The following is a 24,602-nucleotide window of genomic DNA, read 5'->3' as shown; positions in this document are numbered from 1 at the left end:
CACCCCTGACTACCAACCACCCACAGGATCCTCAGCCCCCCCCCCCCCACAGGATCGCCCCAACTACACCTCAACCCTCTTCGGTCATCCTCCCCATACCCTGGCTACACCCCCAGCCCCTTATCAGCCCTCCCCACCCCCGATCACAATTCCAGCACCCAATTGCTCTCCCTACCTCTCGATTATACCCCGACCACCTTGACTGTGCTCCCCACCCCAACTACAACCTCACACAACCCATCTGTGCATGCCAACCCCAACTACACCCCTACATCCACAACCCCTGAATGCCCTTCCCCACCCAACCCCTCCCACTGACCACCTGACCCCTCCCACTGACCACCTGACCCCACCCCAGCTCACCCTGACTGACCACCTGACCTCCCCACCATTGCCCACCTTTTTCCTGCAACCACTGACCACCCGAACTCCTCCTCCCCACACTGGTCACCCAACCCATTTCCGAACTCATCCTACCCTTTCCACTGCACAATCGTGCCCATTTACCTTATAAATTTACCTTCTCTCTAGCCTCTCAGTGGCTGGCCCTTTAAATTACCTGCTTTATGGCAGCTAGTGCTGTAAAAACAGGGGTGTGAATCCTCCTTACCTCCGATGCTGCAGCCCTGGACAGAAGGCCATTGAAATTCGCTGCACCTCACAGAAATCAGCTAGCTTGAGGCAGATGTTCAGGTGAGATAGGATCAGCTGGATTTCCAGCAAAGAACTACAAGTGGAGAGGCAGAGTGACTCAATTGCCACTTCACAGGAAGTTATGACCCTATATACCCTTAACAAAGGGCCAGCCACAGAAAAGAGGGTTGCTTGCATGGAGCATCATTAGAAATTAAGGACAAGATTTGCACCTGCCATTGGGGTCAGGAGGGGATGCAGGCACAATTTGGAAATTGTGTTCCCAGACAGAAGTACTAGGTTCCGCAGCCTTTGAAATGCGATGCAATGTTCAAAGGGAAAGGAGGTGACGGGGGCGGGAACAAGGAATCTGCTTGCCTCCAATTAACAGCCCATTAAACTCCATGAGGGGCTTGTTAATGGGCCAGGGGGGATAAGCATGTAATTTCAGAAGCTGAAATTGGTGAACCTGAACAGTTTGGTGCATGCAGGTTCACTGCTGTTCTGTTCAAAGCAAGCAAAGGAGCTTTCTCTTAATGGGATGGAAAATCTAGGAGATCTTACACCAATCGTACACTTCCCCTTGTATCTGCCATTTTGTACACAAATGAGGCTGTTGGCCCTCTGAGGTGCTGCCTACTCCCTTCTTTAAGATGATGGCAGGCCTCTTCATGGCTGCTGTCTGCCCCTCAAGCTCTACAGGTAGCTCCTGTCTCCTGGTAATGCTCAAAGCCATTAGGGTATTTACAATTAAAGAAAGCATTGAATGAGCGACACAGTTACAACTCAGGTTCGGGACACGGAAGTTATCCATGCACCAGGTTCCTGACTTTGATTGAAGATTCAGCCTTTAAAGGCCTGAAAATTAATCCATCCAAAAGTAATTCTTATATGGTAATGCATAGCTCCATATGCTATAATAAGGAGGCAATAATATAGTTGAGAGAGATTGTACAACAGTATTTCTATTCAAAGCTCATGTGAAGAAGTGGCAAATGCTATTATAAATCTGAAATGCAGCTTTAGTCTGAAAATCCCTGCTGGCTGATTTGCCAGCAGGCAGATGACAAAATCAATTTCTGATCTGTGCTGAATTTGGCGATTTCAGGTTGAGAAGCGGTGGTTGCACAAAAATTGGCTTCAGGATTCCGGAGTAAGGAAAGGAGGAATCAGGGTTAATGCACCTGGTCACCGTCCAATGAATTGTCTTGGAAAGTGCATTTGCACACATTGTGACAGATTCAGGCAGGATTGTGACAGCCTCCATCTTCATGGTGAACAGTTTGTTGGCATTTGATTTTTTTATTTACAGGCTGATGGCTAAAGCATGGCCTATTGAGCAAGTTAACAGGCACCAGTCGGTGTCTGTTGAAATCCACTCCAGCCTGAGGTTGTATTTTTGTTTTTTTTCCAGATTCTTCAATACTTATCACTCCTGTACAATCAGTAATATTTTGTTCATATCTATCAAAGTTAATTGGAGAATCATGTTTATTCCCCTATCAGCAGAGGCCCCCACAGTGCACAGTGATACCAACACAGGAACATGGGACTTAGAAGCAGCAGTAGGCCATTTGGCCCTTGGAGCCTGCTGTGCCCTTGAATAAGATCATGGCAGATCTGGTTGTGGTGTCAGCTTCACTTTCTTGTCTGTCCCCCATAAACCTTGACTCTCTTACCTATCAAAAATCTGTCAAACCCAGCCTTGAACAAATTTAAAGACCCAGACTCCACTACTTTCTGGGGAACAGAATTACACAGACTCACAACACTCAGAAAGTAAATTTCTCCTCATCTCTGTCTTAAAAGGCAGGCCTCTTATTCTTAAACTATCTCCCCTAGTTTTAGTCTCCCCGATCAGAGGTAACATCCTCCAGGTATCCACCCTACCAAGTCCCTTCAAGATCTTATATGTTTCAATAAGATCACCTCTCATTCTTCTAAACTCAAATGGATATAGGCCTGACCTGCTTAACTTTTCTTCATAGGATAAGCCCTTCAACCAATGAGTGAGTCAAGTTAACCTTCACTGAACTGCTTCTAAAGGAATTATATCTTTTTTTCAAATAAGGAGACCAAAACTGTACACAGTACTCCAGGTGTGGTCTAATCAAGGCCCTGCACAGCTGCAGTAAAACTTCCCCACTTTTATATTCCCCTTGCAATAAGTGCCAACATTATATTTGGTCCAGCAGTGTCTGTGGCGAGAGAAGTAGAGTTAACATTTTGAGTCCTTGTGACCCTTCTTCAGAGCTAAAGAGAAGTAGAATTATGATGAAATTTATATTTCACATTATAATTCACATTTCTACTTTTCTTTAGCGCTGAAGAAGGGTCATACAGACTCAAAACATTAACTCTGTTTCTCTCTCCACAGATGCTGCTAGACCTGCTAAGTTTTTCCAGCATTTTCTGTTTTTTGTTCCAGATTTCCAGCATCCGCAGTATTTGGCTTTTACCAACATTCCATTTGTCTTCCTAATCATTTGCTGTACCCACATACTTACTTTATGCGATTCATGTACAAAGAGACCCAGATTCTTCTGTACCATCGAGTTCTGCACTTTCTCCATTTAAATACTATACTGCTTTTTTATTCTTCCTGCCAAAGTGGAGAAGGTCACCATGTTATGCTCCATCTGCCAAATTTTTGCCCACTCACTTAACTTGTCTATATGCCTAAGTCCTCTTGACAACTTACTTTCCTACCTATCTTGGTATCATCAGCAAATCTAACTACCATACATTCAGTTCCTTCATCCAAATCTTTCATGTACCAGATTTGTTTTCTGTAGCTCGTGCATGAATACACCACCATGGTGGGTTACTGGTTTGGGATGCAAACAACAGTTGATTGGAAGAAAGTTAATGTGAGCAGTCCCAGTGTTAAAACATGCTCCTACTGACAGTTATTTGTAAAAGAAAAGCCAATATGCAAAAACAAATACCTTGATACACAGCCTTAAATCCCAGTGATCCAATGGTTTCATCGGACTGTAAATGCAGCCACATTTGATTGCTCATGCTAACGATCAAGTCAGGGACACTTGAACCAGTAAGCCTAAAATGGGAAAAATACAGGCAATTTTAAGTGAACTTAATAAAATTGTACAGCATTTAACATGCTTGAAAACATGCCTGTTACTCACCATTTTATATACAACTAATTTCAAAAAGTGAATTATTATAAATGATCGAACTTGGAAACTAGGCAAATATTTAACAATTCACAGAGTATCAACATTTATTTAAATTTACAAAAAGAAAAAAATCAAACCTTGATTGACCATTTTCCTAAGAGCAGAAGGCATATCGATAACTCAGTGGTCCAATGTGTAAATCTTTTATTTTTAAATCGAATATTTAAATTTGGAATGGAATTTTCACTCTCTTCTCTGTACATCGAGAAAATAAGGATATCTCATGTACTAAAGGAGAACAACCTCAAATTAGTATTAATCTGCCTCCTAGAATGCATTATCCTTGTGTCTCAATTGTCATTTATGATGCACTTTAACTGAAACTTTAAGTGTTGTACTCACGGACATGACGGGCTGAATGGCCTCCCTCTGTGCCGAAACCATTCTATGATTAATTATACACGGAAGTTACATAAAGGTGGGATCTTATAAGCTGCGTGAAAATGGCTTTGGAGGCAGGGGCAGTTTGAGGAGGTAACTGTTGGGTCATCTACCCAATAAGATCCCACCTCTGAGGGGCTGGTAGCTAATTATGATTAACTAGGTGTCATTCAGGAGATCTTACAGGCAGCGGATGGGCTTCAAACTGAGGCCAGAGCATGGTAGACACCCTGGGAATGGCAGGCCAAGGTGCTAGGGAGGCCTCCTTTAATTCTGTCCCCTGGAGCCACAGGTGTCTGACAGTTACAGCAGCGGCTGGAGGCCATCCTGTGAAGCAGTTCTCCCTTCACAATGATAGCCTAATAGTTGTGGCCACACTTCACCTCAAAGCATTCTAAAGTGTACTAAAGGAGCCTCCAACTTGAGGTGTCTTGGTGGCTGCCAACTACAGCAGAAGCTCCGGCGCAAGCCAAACCCCCCACCTGATAGCCTCAGACCCTCCGACTGACCCTTCTGCCTGCGCAGCCCATTCGCCATTCTTAATTGGATGGAGCTCGCACAGGCAGCCTCTCAATTGACCACCTCTGGGAAGATCACGCAGGCAGGCAGCCTTCAAAAACCCATTGAGGTTTGCATCTGGAAATAGCTCCGGGCTGCATGTAAAAAATAAGGTGGTAAAATTCCACCCAAAGTGAGCATCATCTGCTGTCTACCAGACTTCAATTTATTTATAATTAAGTTTTGGAATATGAATTAGTATAGTTAATAATTCAGCATAAAGCTCCACATTACAATTGGTGAGTTGCTTTTGTTTTCTATTATGATTATAGTTAATGGTGCTACTTCAGCTTTAAATACTTAGTTTACTTAGGAACTGCTACAAGTATTTAGCTTGGCACATTAAAACTTAAGCATGATGCAAGATAAGGGTATTCTTCTCATTCAGTCCAATTCTTCCACAGGTCATGTTCAATTTACGTGCAATAAACTTTCCTCAATTTATCCAATGTCCTTGTGGCAGGCCAATATTTATAGTTAAAGCTAACAAGATCTGAAAATGTTCCCTGACTCCCAAAATAAACTAGCAAAACTGCAGAATGTCAACCTAGCCTGCAACACAGGGGCAGGGGTATGTAGTGTAAAAGCTTAATAGTTATAATGCTAAGAGTTTAGATGCATTATCAGTGATGTCAGATCATGTGCGTCCAGAGCCCAGAGAGAGATCATTCTGAAAGGAGCCTTATGCTTATCTATCCCTGCACATAGTTCTATATAGTAAATAAATGTTTAAAAGTTCCTGGAGGCCTTGTTTCCAGCAGTCTACATTAAACACACCTTGGGACTGTTGATGACAATACTTCAGAGTAGGCTATTTCGTCCCTCAAACCTGTTCTACAGTAATTTGGATCATGGATGATCAACTCCATTTACCCACCTGAAGGTCAAATCCTTTGACACCTTTGCCCAATAAAAGTGTGTCAATCTTATCCTTGAAAATTTTAATTGACCCTGCAACCACAGTCCTTTTGGGGGAGAGAATTCCACATTTCCACTATCCTGTGCATGAAAAAGTGCTTCCTGATTTCACTCTAATTTTAAAACTTTGCCCCCTTTTTCTGGACATCCATACAAAAGTAAACAGACTTTCTCAATTGATACAATCAAATCCTTTTATTATTTTGACGATTTTAGTTAAGTCACCTCTCAACTTCAAGGGAATACAAACCAAGTGCATGCGACCTGCCATCATAATTTAACTCCAGTTCAACTCTAAAGCAAATCCATTCTAGTGGTAATATTTCCACCACTAAATGTGTATCCGTGCTTACTAATGTAGATAGGGCAGGCAAGTGGAGTTGATCCAGTAGATCAACCATGATCAATGCTCCCTCTAATAATTTCCATCCCTCTGCGGAATGAATTTTGTTATGTGCACCAATATCAAGGTACTGTGCTCATGTGCACTACCAATAGAAACAAAAAAACTATATATAATATTTATTTTTAAAAAGTTACTATAGGTATGGAAGAAAGAACATTGAAATAATGGATAATTTACAAGGTGCACTGCTTAAGATGTTAATATGCTATGAAATCAAATAAAAAGTAATTTAACACTGCAAACATTTCAGTAGCCTTTTAGAATCTGACATGTATCTATTCCTCTGAGGCATAAAACAAAACTATCCAATTGTCTTGATATAGGAAACAAAATATTTTATTCGTCTTGATGCACAAAATACAATAATTATCAGTCAACCTAATGTCAGTAGTGAGGAAACTTTTAGAAGCATTAAACTGAGACAAAATTATTTTTCCAACTGGGGATTAATTAAGTAATTTAATTAATTTTTCTTAATTAAAAGCCGGCACAGATTCTTTTTTGGAAAAAAACAAATCTTGTTTGACTATCCTGACAAGTTCTTTGATGAAGTAACAGAGAGGTTGATTAGGATAATCTGGTTGATGTTCTGTATACTGGTTTTCAAAAGACAGATAAAGTACTGCATAATGGACTTGACACGAAAATTTGAGTCCATAGTATCGAAGGGGAAGTGATTGTGTGGATAAGAAATTTGCCTAAAGAGATAGAAAGCAGAAAGTAGCACTGAACAGTTATTTGTCAGACTGGAGGGTATTCTCCAGCAAAACACAGGTGTTCTTGCCCTAGCTGGGCTTGTTGACGTATAAATTGAATTCCCATTGTTGTCCAGACCGAGCAGCGAGAGCTGACTCAGAGCGATCTGGAGCACTCTCTGGTCATCCAGCATCTCTCCTGCTCATCCTCCATTGTTATTGTTGCTGCTGCCTTCGGCATTCCACTCCACGTTGGTGAAGAATGAATTCAGCAGTTTTTATTAAATGGGAAAGAGAAAGAAGGTAAGCTGAGCTTGAGAAAAGCAGAAAGGAATCAGACAAAAGCGAACGTGATGGGAATGTCTAGGGGAGGGAGAGAGAGAGAGAGAGCAAGCGAGCAAGCGCATGGGAGGTGGGAGTAGTGGAAGAGGATGGGGGAGGAAATGAGACAAGAGAGGAGAAGTTGGAATGGGATTGGAGGAGCGCAAGAGAAGCTCACTGTTTGTGAGCCCAAACCCAAGGCAGCACTAGGCCCCTGGGAGCTAATCATGGGGCCACAGGTTCCCCCACCCCACTGCCCCACCACCAGAGCCTTTGTCCTCTGGTCCCAGTGGTTGGGGTGGGGTGGGGGGGGGGGTTGCTGTGAACATTGCAGAGGCTGTGGAATGGGGACCCAGACCTAGTTTGCTGAGATGGCTGGGGTGTTATATATCCTCAGTGGCTCTTCCTCCTTCCCTTCCTCCCCAGCCAGCATTAGGGTATGGCTACACCTTGGCTTCCCTCTCTCTTTCGTTCTGTTTGAACAATGTGGCTCCAGGACATCATCCAAAGACAGCAGGGTTGGTGGGCAGAGATGAAGTACCAAGCTGCGTCATTGGCTGCTGGTGCCCGGGTAGGGAGGGAAGAGTTCAAGCTGCAGCAAGTGAATGGGAACATCCCCTCTCCTCCTCCTCTTCCCCCTTTGCTCCCTTCTACAACTTTCTGAAAATGAAACATTGTGAGCTGCAGCATGGATACAGTCTTTTTTTATCTGCATAGAACAGGTGGTCGAAATAAACAGGACAAAACCTGAAAGGTTTTCTTGCAATTTGGATTGCAAGTATTGAATCTTCGCCATGTCACTATATACATATGGCCCAATGTACTGTAAATGTTAACAAGGCAGTCACCAAAATCAGTGTTATCGTCTGCACAGTGTTATAAGTAGCTCATGGGATAATTTCCTGTCAAATTAACAATTTTGCAAAATGTTATTAAGACAAAATTTGTACTTTCTAGTTTGTTTAATAGTCATGGTGGGATCACTTAAAGGGCACATATAAACTAACGCTGCATTAATATTAAGACCAGCATGACCCATGCTGCATATATTGATGTTTGTAACCAGACAGCAACAATGGGCGTTATCGTTTTACTGGGACCTTTCTCTAATGGTTTGGTGTATCTTAAAAGGAGGAAGAAAAAACATGCATGATTGAGGGGGCAGGTTAGCGGGTGTACAGGGCCCGGAAATAAGAGGCCCAGAAACAGAAGTTGCACACGGGCCTGTGAGTTTCCTCCCAGGCCCTTTCAAATGGGAATTAATGTTCGAATTTCTGCTCTTTTTGATATAAATAAATTACCTAGGCTTGGCTATACAGAATATAAAGGGCATAATATCAAAGTTTGCAGATGACATGAAACTCAGAAATAGAGTTCATAGTGAGGAGAATGGTAATTCAAGCAGACACAACGTTTAAGTAGTGCCTTTAACAAAATAAGACATCCCAATGCACTTCACAGGAGTCTTATAAAGTAAAATTTGATGCTGAGGCTCATAAGATACTATTAGGGCAATGGCCAAAAGCTTGCACAAAGAAGTAGGTTTTAAGGAGCATCTTAAAGGATTAAAAAAAGAGGTGGAGAGGCTAAGGGAGGGAATTACAAAGCCTAGGGCATGGGTAGCTGAAGGCACAGCATTAGTAATGGCGTGATCAAAATTGGGCATGCGCAAGGGGCCAGAATTGGATGAGTGCAGATATGGGGAATTACAGAGATAGGAAGGGGTGAAGGTGAAAATTTAAAATTGAGGCGTTGTTTAACCAAGAGCCTATGAAGGTCATTGAGCACAGAAATGATGTGCGGGCAGGGCTTGGCATGAGTAATCACAGGGGCATCAGGGTTTTGGATGACCTCAAATTTACGGATGGTAGAATGTTAGAGGATGGCCATTGGAATGATCAATGGTAACTAAGACACAGATGAGAGTCCCAGCATCAGGTGAGCTGAGACAGGGCAGAGTCAGATGACATTACAGGGGCGGTGTTAGTGATGATGCAAATATATGGTCGGAAGCTCATCTCAGGGTCAAATAGGATGCTAAATGTGACAGACAGCTTGCTGAAATAGGCAGACACATTGCAGATGAAATTTAATGCAGTCAAGAGTGAAGTTATTAATTTTGGTTGAGACAATGAGAAGAGGGAATAAAAAGTAAATGTTGAAGTCTGTGTGGGGAATAGGAAGACCTGAGGGCCTACACACAAGTCCACGAAGGCAGCAGGACAAGTTGCAAAGACTGTTAAGATTAATATGGCGCATTTGGCTTTATAAATACTCTAATGTCTCACTCCAAAGACTTAAAAATCTGATACTCCTGTATAGTATTGATCAAGTGCTGCATTGTTGCAGCTGCTGTCTTTTGGATGGGACATTAAACAAAGCACTGCCTGCTCTCTCAGGTGGGTGTAAAAGTTTCCATGGTATTATTTCAAAGAAGAGAAGGGAAGTTATCCCCAGTGCCCTGGCCAGCATATAAACAGGTTCATTATCACATTGCTGTTTGTGGGAGCTTGTTGTGCACAAATTGGCTGCTGTGTTCCTTACATCACCACTACAAGTGACGACACTTCAACAGTATTTCATTGGCTTTGGAATGTCCTGAGTTCATGAAAGATATTATATAAATGCAAATCCTTTTTTAAAAAGAGGCAATGAGTACAACCACAAAGAAGTTATGATAAAACTTTATAAATCCTTGGTTAGGCCTCAGCTGGGGTATGTTGCCAATTCTGGGCACTACAATTTAGGAAGGATGTTACGACATCAGACAGAGTACAAGATAATTAATAAAATGGTACTAAGGATGAAGGACTTCAGTTATGCGGAGAGACTATAGAAACTAGGGCTGTTTTTCTTCAAGCAGAAAAAGTTCAGGGGAGATTTGATAGAGGTGTTCCAAATAATATAGAGTAAATGAGGAAAATCTGTTTCCAGTGGCAGGAGGGTTGATAACCGGAGGACACACATTTAAGGGAACTGACAAAAAACCCAGAGGTGACTTGAGGAAAAAAGTTTCACACAGAGAATTGTTATGCACTGGAATGCACTGCCCAAAAGGGGATTGGAAGCAGATTCAATAGTAGCTTTCAAAAGGGAATTGGATAAATATTTAAAGGGAGAAAAAATTGCAAAGCGATGGGGAAAGGGGAGGGGAGCAGGAATAATTGGATAGCTCTATCCAAGAGCCAGCACAGCCACCATGGGGGAATGGCCTCCTTCTGTGCTGCATCATACCATGATTCGAACTCATCCGGTGAACTATTCTGACACCAGTTCTATTATTTATAGATCATCACAACACTGTAGATGGCATTTTCACATTTGGCTCTTTGAAGTATTAAACTCATTTCAAGTTTGGTGAACAGGGTTCAGTTGGAGACATGCGTACCTACTTATTTTAGGGCAATTGTGGTTTTAATTCACAAGAAAGGAGGAAACATGTAGAACCTGAAAACAACTCAGATCAATGGCTCATTAAATGATTTTTTTGGGTTGCTGTGCTAAGTATATCAGATGCCTTGGAGCCCTGCAGGGTGATCAGAAAGGAACAGACTGAATTTTGGATTTGTGAGGAATGCTGAGAGCAGGTTGTTGACTTATAAAACATTTATGGAGCACTGTAAGGCTCAGGAGACCCCCAGTCACAATGCTTTGATCAATTTTCATAAGAGCTTCATGTCATCCTGTTGCACAAGCAATAAGAACACATGGCTGTATATTGCATTTAATGGAGGATTGTCCAGTTTTAAGATTCATATAAGGGAAATGGTGACTCATTTGGGGCAAAATTGATCTTGCGAAGTGGTATAAAATGCTCAATAGCAAATTGGCAGTCCAATTAACACTCCACCTGATTAGTTATTGCCCATTTGGCACTAGGGCGTTATGTCAATTTAGGCCCCACAGTATCTATCTTTCTCATTACAGCAGTGAGAGAAGGTTGTCAACTAACATCCATTCTACCTGATATCTTCATCAACACTGTGTCAAATGCCACTGACTTAGAAGTGTCTGTCCTAACTATTCCTATACTGTTGTTGAGCTCAATGATGACCAAATGTACTCCACATCCCATCTTGAACAATGGGCTGATCATGGCAGTGGATGTCATCAAATGGAGTATTATAGCTTTTCAAAGCTCAGGAGAGAATCATAAATCTTCACTCTGTGCCAGTGGATCAGTTATCACTGTTCCTCTTCACATCTTCTCCAGAATGTACATTTACTCATGAAGAAAACCCCTGTTATCCATAAGCTTAATGGGTACGTATCTCTGCCAAAGCACTTCAACTGAGACTCAAGAATTGGTGATAGATGAGCATTGAGATGGGTGGCTTTTCATAAGTTGACCTGCATAGGTCCTTTCACCTCTGCTGAAGAGAGATGCCCAATTTAAAGCTGATGGGAAACTGTGAACGCTGAGGTGGCAACTACTTGAAACCTATCTCTAAAAGCATATGCTTACCAATCCAGAGGTTAATGCCAACAGTAATTGGGTTTCAGAAAGGTAGACAATGATGAAATTCTGAACCTCAAACTGGCGGAGTTACGATTTGATAAGATAAGCTACGTGTCATGCTATGGTTAGGAGGATGGTACCAACTGAATCACACATTTTCTAGTGATCTGTGCTGCATGTGAGGCAATCTTGGTTTCTGCTGTCTTCCAGACAAGGGCTCAAAACCGTGCTTGTCAACAATGGCTACAAGAGCAGAGCAGAGGTTGGGTGCTCTGCAACAAGTGGCTCAACTCTTGAAACCTCAAATCATCTCCAGTATATACAAGTGTAATGGAACACTCATCACCTGATGGGAGCATACAATCTTAAATATAAGCTGTAGAAACTCACCAAATTTACTTTGATAATATTTCCCTTCCTTGCAAACTCTATCACCAAGATCCACAAAAGCATTCATGTTGTGGGAAGACTTCACCGCCAAGCTTTCTTCCAAATAATACACTTCCTGCCATGGACATATATTGCCATTCTTTCATTATTGCTGGATCATTATCCTGGAATTCCATTCCTAACATCATTGTTGAAATACTACCTCCACAAGAACTGCAGTGGCGTAAGGTCTGCCACCATCTTCGCATGGCAATGAAGGATGGGCAATAAATGTAGCCTTGCCATAAGAACATCTAAGCAACAAATATTAAAAGGAGTTTCTAGACAGTACTCACGCATACAACACTGTCCTGGTATCTCCTACTTTGCCTCCGTCTCCTACAGTCAAGGTGTCATAACCTCTTTCCAGGTCAAATTCTTCAAACTTAAGCTTAATGATCTGTAAGTAAACAAAACAAAGCTGAGTTTTCCCTGAAAAATTATTTTTCCTCAGGTAAAATATTAATCAATTCTTCTTATTTGCTCAACAATATTTTTTTTCTATGGTGCATAAGCATTTTTCATTTTATTATGTCTTTAAAATAATTTTTACAATACTTAACTGAACATTGTACAGGAGAAAAGGGATGTTACATTAGAATCATAGAATGGTTACAGCACAGAAGGCCTGTTGTGTCTGTGCTAGCTCTCTGAAAGAACAGTGCAAAAGCTACCAATATTTCAACAGGTTATCATGACTATTGCATAGATTGTAAATCTCTGTTATACCTTTGCCATATCAAAAGTGTATTGTAATAAATGTACATTTTGTTGCATGCAAAGTTTTTTTGCACAAAGTTAAATTACAGTTCATTACAGAACTAGAAAGAACAAGAAAGTAACAGGCTTCATTCACATTGAAGTTACCATTCTAAGAAGGTTATCTACCATTTGCAATTGTTAGACACAATAGGCTATAGACAGACTTTATTCTGTGGTCAGTGCAGGAATGTTACAGGGCAGGAACAGGACTCTGTTCTGCCAAAGGACATTCGGTCACTTTATGAGAGAACAATGGCAATGTCTCCCTTATGCCAATACTAAAAAAGTTCCATACAAAGTTTTAACTGTATTTTGGGAGTGGGGCGGGGTGGGGCAGAGAGTAGGGAAGTGTAGGGGTGCCAGCAGCACAAGGGCAGGGAGTGGCCATCAGTGAGCCCCCCCTTTTCCTAATGCCAGGTTCCTCGATCAGGCACAGAGGGACCCCCTCCCATTCCACACTCTGGGAGCCCGCAAGCAACCTCACACAGGTTTGCTTGTTGTGCTTCCTGAATGGCAAGACCCCTGCCCTCCACTGGGTTAATACCAGCAGCGGCAGGATGGGGCCCTTAAGTGGCATTAATTGGCATCCACAGGCCTTCCTGTCATGGACTTAATCAGGGTGGAGTTGGGAAGTTGGAAGATCCCACCCTGCCATCCTCCTGCCTGAATAAATGCCTTCCCCAGCCAAACTTTCAACATGGTAGGATTTAAATTATCCTCATGATCTCACAAAGCAATGTCACTCTTTGTGGAAATCAGTGCAGTGGTGCGTCTTCCACAAATATCATGTGCTGATTCTTGAGAAAACATACTGCTTCATACTTAAAGTAATGGGATAGCTTTATATTAATCAAACCACTACTTCAGGCTTAAACACTTAATAGATGAATGGTTAGTAATCATGAGTTATGAAATTTGATTAAATCTGCATAGACTGGAATAGAGCTTCAGGTCTTTATGATTGATTTACTTTCTTGAAGGTAAACATTTGGTTAATTGGTTGGTTTGACTGCTTGAAGGTGAAGTTTGGATGATTAGTAATAGACAGAAATTTGGCCTTCCTCCATTTTGCATCATGTGACATTCAGTTCTTCAATCTGAAGAATGTGCAATTCTCCTATTGGTTGAAACAAATATTACCAAGAAAAAAAAGTCAAGAGATAACATCAAAGCTTTGCTCATTCATACATAACTTTGAAACACTGCAAAATGATAATGATTTGCTTGAAATGTGCAGTTTACTCCAATCAATTTGTTTAAGGTACACTTTAAAGTTAATCTAGAAAATTTAGCCATTCTCTCACTTTCATTGTTCAAGTCTAATCTGCTGAATGCCAAAGATTCCTGCACCTCTCAAATCCCCATTAAAAAAAATGAACAATGTATCCAGTGGACTATTTCTCATCTTAATCTTTTAAATGAATTTAGTGACTGAATAATAACAATGTTAACCGTTTAACTTCAATGGTGGCTAAGGCTTCAGAGGCAATTGACAGGAACTTGGAGAGTTTGTGTTAATTAAGGGTAGCCAGCATGGATTTGTGAAAGGCAGATGGTGTTCAGCAAATCTGATTGAATGTTTTGAAGAAGTAATAGAGAAGGTTGATGATGGAAATGCAGCGTATCATGTCTATACAGATTTTAATAAAGCTTTTGAAAAAATACCATATAAAACACTGGTTAATAAAATTGAGGCCTATGGAATAGGAGTATCAATGTCAGCTTGAATAAAAAATTGGCTTAAGGGCAGGAAACAGCGAGTCAACGAGGATGCTTTTTTTTCAGAATGGAAGATGGCAGTGGTATGCCGCAGAGGTCAGTGCTAGGACCACTGCTCTTTTTTTGATACACATAAATAACTTGGATGTTGGAATATGGAGTAAAATTTCAAAATTTACCAATGACACCAAACTTGGAGGAGCAGCAAACAGTGAGGATGATACAAATCGACTGCAACAGAGCGTAGATGAGCTAGCAGAATGGGCAGACAAGTGACAGATGGAATTAATACAGCAAAGTGTAAGATGATACATTTTGGCAGTAGAGATATGGGGAGGTAGTATATACTTAATGGCGTAGTCCCAAAGAGTATGCAGAGAGACAAAGGGTTCATGCGAATAGATAGGGACATATTGAGAAAGTAGCCAGCAAAGCATTTGGGATCTTGGGCTTCATAAACGGAGGATTGAGTACAAAAGTAGGGGAGTTATGTTGAAACTTTGTAAAGCCCTGATTAGACAGCAACTCGAGTGTTGAATCCTGTTCTGGTCACCACACTTTAGGATGGTCTTAGAAGAGGGTGCAGAAGAGATTTACTAGAATGGTTCTAGGGATGAGGGAAGTTAGCTACAAGGTAAGGTTGGAGAAGCTGGAGCTGTTTTCCTTATTGCAAAGGAGGTTGAGGGGAGATGTGACAGAGGTGTACACGATAATGAAAGGTTTAGATAAGATAAAGAAAAAAAAGCTGTACTCATTAGCTGATAGCACAAGAGCTAGGGCACACTGATTTAAGGGCCTGAATTTTTCCCTCGTTGAGCGAGCACAATCGGCAGGCCCGGGAGAGGTCAAGAAGCCGGCCCCCAACCGCGATTGGCTTCCGACCGCTATGTCATGCTGGCTGGCCGATGCTCATCCTAAGGCAGATGATGAGCCTCTGGAGTCATCCATTAGGCAGCAGATGCTGGATGTCTAGCGAGATGTGCAGGAGGATCTGGCAGAGATCCAAGAGGGTCTGCATGCCATGCTCTCTGTTGAGGGGGAGTGCATGCGGAACATGAGCGCTGCATTGACCCTCATCGTTGAGCGCACTGCCTCCTCCATTGAGAGAGCAGCAACCCTGATGGAGGGGCAGCTGCAGGGACAGAATCAGGGGTTCCTGGGTTTGCTCTCACACCTGCAAGCCCTCACACAGGCACTGACCTCAGGTGGTCAGTGTCAATGTGGGAGATGGATGAGGCACCCAGTATCCCAGCTATTTCCTGTTCATCAATGGCGAGCAGGGAGGTCCAGGGCAACCTTTCGTTGCTGCACAACCTGCCTGTTGTCTCTAAGGCTCCTCTCAGGGCGCTCTGGATGACAGCAGCGGCTCCTCCACCCCTCTGCCAGTGACCGTGGCATTTGATGAGGCTGCGATGATTGGGGAGATTCCAGCCCTGGCACTGGCCGTTCCCTCCCAGGCAGAGCCAGCACAGACTTCAATGGCCAGAGGATGACCGCTGAGGTTATCAAGGCCAAGATGACAGCAGAGTCACCAGACTGTCTCCAATGTCGCTGCTGGGGGGTGGGGGGGAAGCGCACGGAGAGAGGATGGCCACAAGATGCAGCACTCGCAAACGTAAATTTAAGGCACCATGAGCACAAGAGGGACTGTTCACGGGTGATCTTCTGTTCTGCCATGTTTTGTTAATATGTTTACTGGTGTGAGCATTAACACCAGGTGAAGTAATGTTCATTTGTTATGAGTGTCTAAATTATATAAATATTGCTTTTGTCTTAATGGCTTGAGTATGCTTTACCTTTTATTTTTGGTGCAAGGTGTGTCAGTATGTAATGCTGGACGTAAGTGCCTCTGAACTTTATTGCACTGGCACTGAGTGGACTTTGTGTTCAAATGAAAGGGTCATTTCATACATCCCAGATGAAGGCAGCAGCAGGTCTTTGGCAACTCAGCTGAAGCAGCGTTGGATCAAAGCATTCCTGTCTCCCTGAAGTATACAGAAGTTTACCCCCATATTCTCAGCATTCTCATCGTTCTCCTCTTCTGACTCACCACTGGATTCATCCTCTGTGGCCTGTGGAGCTGCCTCAAGTTCCTCTTCAGCCAATGGGCCTCTCCTTGCTAGTGCCAGATTCTGGAGAGCGCAGCATGCAACCACTATCAGTGACACCTGCTCTAGGGGGTATTGTAATGCTCCCCTGAATGGTCCAGGCATCGGAAGCGTATCTTCAGAAGACCTATGGTCCTCTCTATCACCGCCCTTGTGAAGGCATGGTTCCTGTTATACCGCTGCTCTGCCTCTGTTCTTGGGTGGTGGAAAGGCGTCATAAGCAACCTTTCCGATGGATAGCCCTTGTCACCCAGCAGCCATCCATCCAGTCAGGCGGGAGCACTGAACAGCCATAGCACCTGGGAGTGTCTCAGGATTTAAGCATCATGGGAGCTGCCAGGGTACTTTGCACAGACTTGCAGGATCTCTGTCTTGTGGTCACAAACTATCTAGATGCTCATTGAGTGAAATCTCTACCTGTTGATGAAGGCACCTGGCTGACCCGCTGGTGCCTTGATGGCCACATGTGTGCAGTTGATTGCGCCCTGGATGTGGGGGAACCCAGCATTCGCTGCAAAGCTTCTGGCTTGCTCAGCCTCGCGGGCCTTATCCATATGGAAATGAATAAATGTCATTACCCGCCTGAACAGAGCTTCTGTCACTAGCTCGACGCAACTGTGGACAGCTGATTGGGACACTCCACAAAGATCCCCCACAGACCCCTGGAAAGAGCCAGAGGCATAGAAGTTGAGGGTCACTGTGACTTCCAGAGCCACTGGCATGGGGTGTCCATCCACATAGCTGGAGGTGATCTCAGGCCCAATCATATGACAAATGGAGGTCACAGACTCCCTGGAGAGGCAGAATCTCCTTCGCCATTGCACCTAGGACATATTGAAGTAGCTGCATTGCTACCTGTAAAACCTGATGGCAGGAGAGTGGCATCTTCTGTGGCCTCTTCCACCTTGGACTACCTGCTGGCCCTGCGCCTCTCCTCCCACAGGTCGCTCCCCTGGAAGCTGAATTGGAACACCTGGGCTCCACTCCCTTCTGCCCCTCTCTTCCTCCTCAGAGGAGGTGCCACCACTGGAGACCACAATCCCCATTACCAGGGTCACAGAAGGCTGTCTGATACCTGGAAAGGTCCACATGGTCAAAATTCTCAGGGGGTCTCGGAGACACCAATGAGTCCTGAAATGAAGTCTAGAAATGCTAGGAATGAAGCTCAGAATAGAGATGAAGCTGTCAAGTTCAAATAAGCAACCAGCAGCAAACTAACTCCTACATTCCTCACTACTCACAATGGCAATGCTCCAGACCCTTTTTATCCTGCCCTTGGATGACGTTTTATAAAAAATGGGCTGCCCACCTGCCCATTTTGCCCATGCAATCAATGAGAAATCACATGGGCAACATAAAATCACGAACAACTGCCTTTTTAATAGCCTTAAATGGCCTTTTAATTGATAGCAGGTGCGGTTCCAACACCCATGCATGCCCACTGACCTGAAGATTGCTTGCTTGCGAGCATCCCAATGTCACCTTGCACGATTTTATGGCTGATTGGGTCAGGCGTGCGACAGCCTGCGGGAGGTAAAATTCTGCCCAAAGTTTTGGGCAAGAGATACAGTGGAGAATGTGGGAGAGGGCTTTTTGTTAAAGCAATGAGTGGTAATGACCTGCAATTTGCTGCCTACAAGTGGAAGATTCGGAAGCAATCATTAATTTATAAAGGAAACTGATAGGCATTTGAGAGGGATAAACTCCTGGATAGCTTTGGGGATAGATCCTTGAATGGGATTGACTGGATTGCTCACTGCAGGTTTGTCCAACTTACATAACTCTCATTGCGGCCCCTGAGGTCTCTGAGCACGGCTCGCCAAACTTGTTCCACTTGGATTGGAGATAATGCTATAAAGATGCTCTTTTGCTGCTAATGGGCACCCCAATGGGACCCGGGTGAGAGGGGCACAGGGGAGCTGCAGCAGGGCACGGGAGAGCTGGAGTGGGGCAGCGGGAAGCTGGAGCAGGGCGGCAGGGAGCCGAAGGGGAGCCAGAACAGTGTGAGTGAGCCGGATCCACACATACTCGCTCTATCACACTCTTATAGTCATATTTTTTTATTACTCATTTTTTTTCAATTCCTTGCTTTGATTATTTTTTGCTCCGCAAGTTGTTTCATCTCATAGCTCATTATTTTTTTAATTCATGTTTAATGTTGTGCCAAACTTTTATCTTTCCAAATTTTGCTCACTCACCCTACTGTGAGAGTGGGCGAGATGCATGTTGCTATATGGGGGTAAGGGTGAATAAGATCCCTGTGAGCCAGAGATGTGCACACAGTCTCCCCTGCGCAGACTCTCCCTTGAGAGAGAAATTTTGAAATGTGGCCCCCCACATGAAAAGATTGGACAAAACAAAAACAGAACTACCTGGAAAAACTCAGCAGGTCTGGCAGCATCGGCGGAGAAGAAAAGAGTTGACGTTTCGAGTCCTCATGACCCTTCAACAGAACTAGTTCTGTTTTTGTTTTGGATTTCCAGCATCCGCAGTTTTTTGTTTTTATAAAAGATTGGACAAGCCTGTTCTCTAGAGAATAGGCATGGACTTGATGGGCCAATTGCCTCTTTCTGTGTCCTAATGAATCTGTGACTCAATGACTGAACTCAACATTTCTAAATAAATGTAGTGAATCACTCTGCATTTTTGTGCAGTAATAGGAAACCAATCTGCTCTATCTAGAAAAATAAAACAATCGGTGTTTTCTTGTAGCTGACCCACATGACTGTATTTGCAGCCAATTTTCAGCATGCAGAGAGTTGGCATCTGCTGGTTTAACTGACTGTAAAGAGGCAATTGGATGGCAAGTTCCAGCGGTAACCACGTCGCATAGAACAATCTGCTTCTGCCTTAGATAGAATGGAATTGTTGCCAAACTTTGCAGCAAACAGTTCACTCCTGCTTTGCCGCTACTTAAAGCAGCAAATTCAAATTTTCTGTGTTTAAGGGAGAATCAGCCCATCAGCAAGCTCCAGTAACAAGCCTATTCTGAATTAGGCAAAGACGAATGATTCAGACTGAATGGGACAGTGAATATTGCACCCTAAAGAGTAGCACTAGGAATGTAGTTACTTCCGTTAAATCAATGCCCATTGACTAAAGGAAAATCTTCATATTTGCGAGCTCTCAACACCTAATCGACGTTATCTATTTATAAAATGGATAGATTAAGTCATGAAGTCATAATAGTGATGGGTGTCTTAGAAACAACGGAAAACAGGAACATTTAGTTCCTTAAGCCTTTTCTGCCACTCAATGAGATGATGATGTCTGGAATAATGACCTAACTCCATATGCCCACCTATAGCCCATATCCCTTAATACCTTTGGTTAACGAAAAGTTATCAATCTCAGGTCTAAAATTAACTATTCATCACGCACTATTTGCTGTTGCAGAAGAAAGTTCCAAACTTTTACCATCCTTTTGTGTGTAGAACTGTTTCCTAATTTCACTCCTCAAAGTTAATTTTTAAGAGGATACCCCCTAGAACTAGACTGCCCAACCAGTGGAAATAGTTTTCTCTCTACTTACCCTATTTGTTCCCCTTAATATTTTGAAAATATCATTTGTATCAGCCCCCTTAGCCTTCTAAATTCCAGTTTGCCTAATCTCTCCTCATATTTCAACTCTTGAAGTCCAGGTATCATTCCAGAGAACCTACACTGCACTCCCTCCAAGGCCAACATATCCTTCCTGAGTTGTGGTGCACAGACTGTTGACAGTACTCGATGTGTGGTCTAACCAGGGCTTTGTAAAGCATGACTTCTATCCCCTTGATGCAACTCCTCTTGATATAACAGCTAGCATTAAATTAGCCTATTTGGTTATTTACTGCCCCTGCGCTTGACATTTTATTGATCTATGTACCTAGGTCTCCAAGTTCTCTTTGAACCTCCATTTAGAAACTATGGCTGGAACTTTCCGGCATCATGGCAAGCGGGGAGGGACAATATGGCGAGAAGGCCAAAAATCAGTTTCACACCCACCAGTGAGAAGGCGTGTTTCCCATGGCTGCATAATTAATGAGGCGGGAATGGGGCGATACAGCACGAAAACCCACCATTGCAGCTGATGGGTAAACCCGCCCATTGCCGCACATTGTGCAAATCTGGGACGATTTCACAAGCAGAAGACAAGCAGAAAGATTTCTGCCATTTGAGTCAACTGAAAATATTTACACTGAGTTAGCTGATCTTAACCTAGGCCTCAGCATCCATTGGTTAGGCAAAGGCAAAGAAAAAAATTCAGAGTTTTTATTCTTGATGCACTATCCAGAGGTCCTGACTGGATATGTATGGGATAGGTCTGAGCTCTGGTGTATTGTACAATCTGCTGTATTTCTATGTTTAATTAATACAAACTTACCAACCTCATACAGAACAGGTAAACTAAACATTGGTTCAGTTTCATTGAAGATGAAGAATAAGATGGCTCCGCAGACAGATTTACTATAAATAATCAACAGCTACTGTTAACATGAAAATACAGCTGCAACTCCTCTACACCACAGGCTGCCAGCTCCACTGAAAGCTACGCTGCACAATGTCTGTTGGTCACATGGTTTACAGCTTGGTGACTTACTCATTAGCATTTTCTCTCTTAAAGCGATATCACAACACAGTCCAAGATGGTAGCCACTTATTGTCAAGGCTCACACAAAAAATAATAATCACTTGGGTGAATTAAAGGAAAGTGGAGAAAGGGTTAACACCTTCGTAAGAGGAGTGGAGAGGAGAAGAGATAATTGGTGAGAGAAAAAAAGATGGTTACAGTTGCTCATTAAAAATTGTAATCAAATGCAACACCTTTCCAAGAACGTTATTAACAATCAAAAATGTACAAGCTCTGCACATTTTAAAATATAAAGTCAAATAAACATATTTAATCTTTCTGAAGAATGTAAAAAATATCTGAAGAACAGAAGCTGCAATTACTCTTATATCTCCATTGTTAGGTACTCGATAATAAAACACATAACGGAATTGAAGAAACATGCAAATTTGGTATCCCAATGTGTCACGGCTTGAATTCAATTATAAAAGTGATCTATTGCAAGCTATACAACACTTTCATATTCTATTTCTATAAATTCTGCAGTGCTGACAGGTAAATTGTGCTTCAGGACAGTACATGATTGCTCTAATAAGAAGTAACATTATGAGTTGTTTTATAAGGAGTTGAAAACCAAATTTGTGCACCTGCTACCAATTCTACTCTCGCTCATAAAACTTCTTTAGTTTAAGGACCAATTGTTAATATGCAAATATATTCAGCAACCAGTGTCACCATGAAATACATGACATGGTATTTATAGTAATATATTGAGAGAAATTAAAAATCGCAGCTGTCAAAGTCACTGATGTGGAGTTTCTCATCAGCAAATCTACTTAGAAGTATTTGAGTGGTGGTAGTGTTCTATAATCAGATTTTCAGCTACATGATCATAATCAGGAAACAGGCAACAGCTCAAGCAATTTTTATTTCTCTTTTGACTTTCAGTTATTCTCCTGAAAAACTGAACAAAATTTGACAGTGCCTTGAAAATGTAACAAAAATAAAGATAAAATAAAGATAAATAAAGATAAACCTTTTGCTGTTGAGACCCACTGTTTCCTCCTTTCCAACAATTGTCAGGAACTAAATTCATAACAGTGCAATCTTTTCTGAAAGCGCACAAAGATGCTGCAATTACATTGAAATATACTGAGGAAAGTAATATAATGCAAAGTGCTTAACATCTAATTAATTACTTCTCATGTGACATTATGTTCCAAATTTAATCATTAAGATTTCCAAACCGACCGATAACCTTCAAAAAGAAATTTGAACTCCCAGTTAATAGCTGAAAGGGTGACATGACAACATTTCATGTTTTAAGGCTTTTACTATAACAAAAGGCTTTTACTATAACAAGAGGCTGTGAGCGGGGTTTCCACACCCGCCCACCACTGGGATTGTCCGGTCCCACTGTAATTCAATGGACTTCTGGCTGGGGCGCCGCCTTGCCCGCAACCGGTTCCACCCGCGACAGGGCTGGAAAATCCCGGCCTAAAAGTACTATTGACTAAACACTATCTTTGTGGGCAATTTGTACCTTAAACCACAAAACAGAACATTCTCCTTTTTCTCTTAGCACAGCCGAAAACACACTTCATATATATATATACTTTATACTGTTTTTTAATTAGACATTGAATTCTCACGGAACCAGTCCAAGGTGATTCTTAGCTCCAGGGGGATCACTTACGTTATTTTATTTTCTTAGCCTGGGAAATTTTAATCTCAGGGCTGTATTTCACAGTGAGATTCTTTCCCCCGGAGATTTGTCCTCGAACACAAGCTAGGCGAAACTTCCAGCCTTTTTTGACACCTCATGAATTTGGTCTTTTAAATCAAAACATAAGATTCTCCTCATATTCCTGCATGGCAATCCACAGCACCTTGCTGCCTATAGCCACTCTCCTTCTCCCCGATCCTGCAGACTCATCTGTCTGAGAGTTTCAGGGGTATCTCCAAAACCCTTTCCTTGTCAAAGCAGGTCAACATGGCAAAGTAAATCACATTGGCCTTGTATGCAGGTGGAAATGCTGATTAGATATCTTTGAGATTCAAAGCCTCTTTTATCTTGAAAGAAAATGGATAGTTTAAAACACAACTGTTTACAACCCAACATCCTAAACACTCTCCTGGAACTTTGAAGACTAATAGGCTATTCGTTGTTAGCACACAGGCTGCTGCCAATGTCCCCAAGTGTAAACAGCTTGCACCTTCTTCCCAGTACAGCAGTCTGGTCCCCTCTAATTTCTAATAATCAAACCATTCAGGCTTGCTGTCAGGCAGACTTCAGAACAGGTCGTTTGGCCCCATTCATTTTACGTTTAATTAAAGACATAGTTATCAGCATCTGGAAGACAAATGTCACAGTCCAGGATGTTAACATACTGCCATCTATCAGCACTGACAATGTGATGCTGGAAGTTGTTGCTAGGCAAGAGAAAAGGCTGAACTGTTTTCACCTTTGCTGTCTCAGGCACATCCTCGGCATCTCTTGGTAGGACCAGGTCACCAACTAAGAGCCCCGGAGCACATTAATTCCATCAGCATACATTATTCGCTAAGCCAAAAAATGTTTGCACTGATTCAGTCATGCTTCTTAGATGGATGACTGCTGTATACCTAAAGACCTTCTGTACGGTGAGTTGGGCACTGGTCACATCCTCCTAGACATTCATATCTCTGTTACAAGGACATCTGCATGCGAGATATGAAGGTAGCGGACATTGACACTGACAGCTGGAAGACAGTCACCAACGGCTGTGACCTCTGGGGACTGACTGTTTGAAGGAGCATTGGAAAAGGCAAATAGAAACGGGAAGTACAGCTGGCCAAGAAAAGGGCCCAGAGAAAACATGACAGAGAATCGTGCACCTTCTCAGTCCACAGTCTTCCTCTGCAGCCAAATGCGGCAGAGACTACTATGCCAGAATGGGGTTCCTAAGCCACATCAAGCGATGCTTACCACAGAGTTGACTGCCACAATGTAAACCATTGTCTTACAAGACAGAAGGCTGTTACCAAAAACACTGTTTGAACATAACAATTTTAAAAACCTCATAATTGTAACATCATGGTCTGTTCTAAATGACCAGATCTCAGTCAAAGTGGTGGCCAGTCTGTGACAGCAATTTCATATAAAGGAAGAATTAGCCATCACACCTGTAAAACAGGCATGTTGTTAGATTCATCATGTAAAATATGATAAGAATAGCCTCTAAGAATCAGTTCTTATGCTACTCATTTAGGTAATGTAGGGAAATGGATCAAAAATACTACTCCCAGGTGACTCAATGAGAAATGTATGGCTTCCTCTTAAGTTCAGCAAAGCATTTAACAATTATAACAAAAAGGGGTCAGTTAGCTCAGTTGGCTAAGCATGCATTGCAGCATAATGCCAACAGCATGGGTTCGACTCTGTGTTGGCTCAGCTGGGTCTTGGGGCCTACCTCCTCCCC

General features: G+C 42.5%; 1 protein-coding gene across 1 annotated transcript in view; it reads right to left on the bottom strand.

The window, feature by feature from the left end:
- The window catches only part of LOC121278286 (CUB and sushi domain-containing protein 1-like), an 844,854-nt gene that overhangs the window by 688,385 nt on the left and 131,867 nt on the right, over nt 1–24,602 (bottom strand). The window contains exons 2-3 of the mRNA XM_041188558.1: nt 12,297–12,400; nt 3,582–3,694 (exon numbers count right to left, since the gene is read on the bottom strand). Of these exons, the coding sequence (XP_041044492.1) occupies nt 3,582–3,657 (76 nt within the window). The 5' untranslated portion in view covers nt 3,658–3,694; nt 12,297–12,400. The remainder of the gene's footprint in view (nt 1–3,581; nt 3,695–12,296; nt 12,401–24,602) is intronic.

The sequence above is a fragment of the Carcharodon carcharias genome, chromosome 5 (genome assembly GCF_017639515.1).
Source record: "Carcharodon carcharias isolate sCarCar2 chromosome 5, sCarCar2.pri, whole genome shotgun sequence".
Taxonomy (NCBI): Eukaryota; Metazoa; Chordata; class Chondrichthyes; order Lamniformes; family Lamnidae; genus Carcharodon; species Carcharodon carcharias.
Note: the sequence above shows the minus strand (reverse complement) of the source record. Positions and strands in the feature narration are given on the sequence as shown.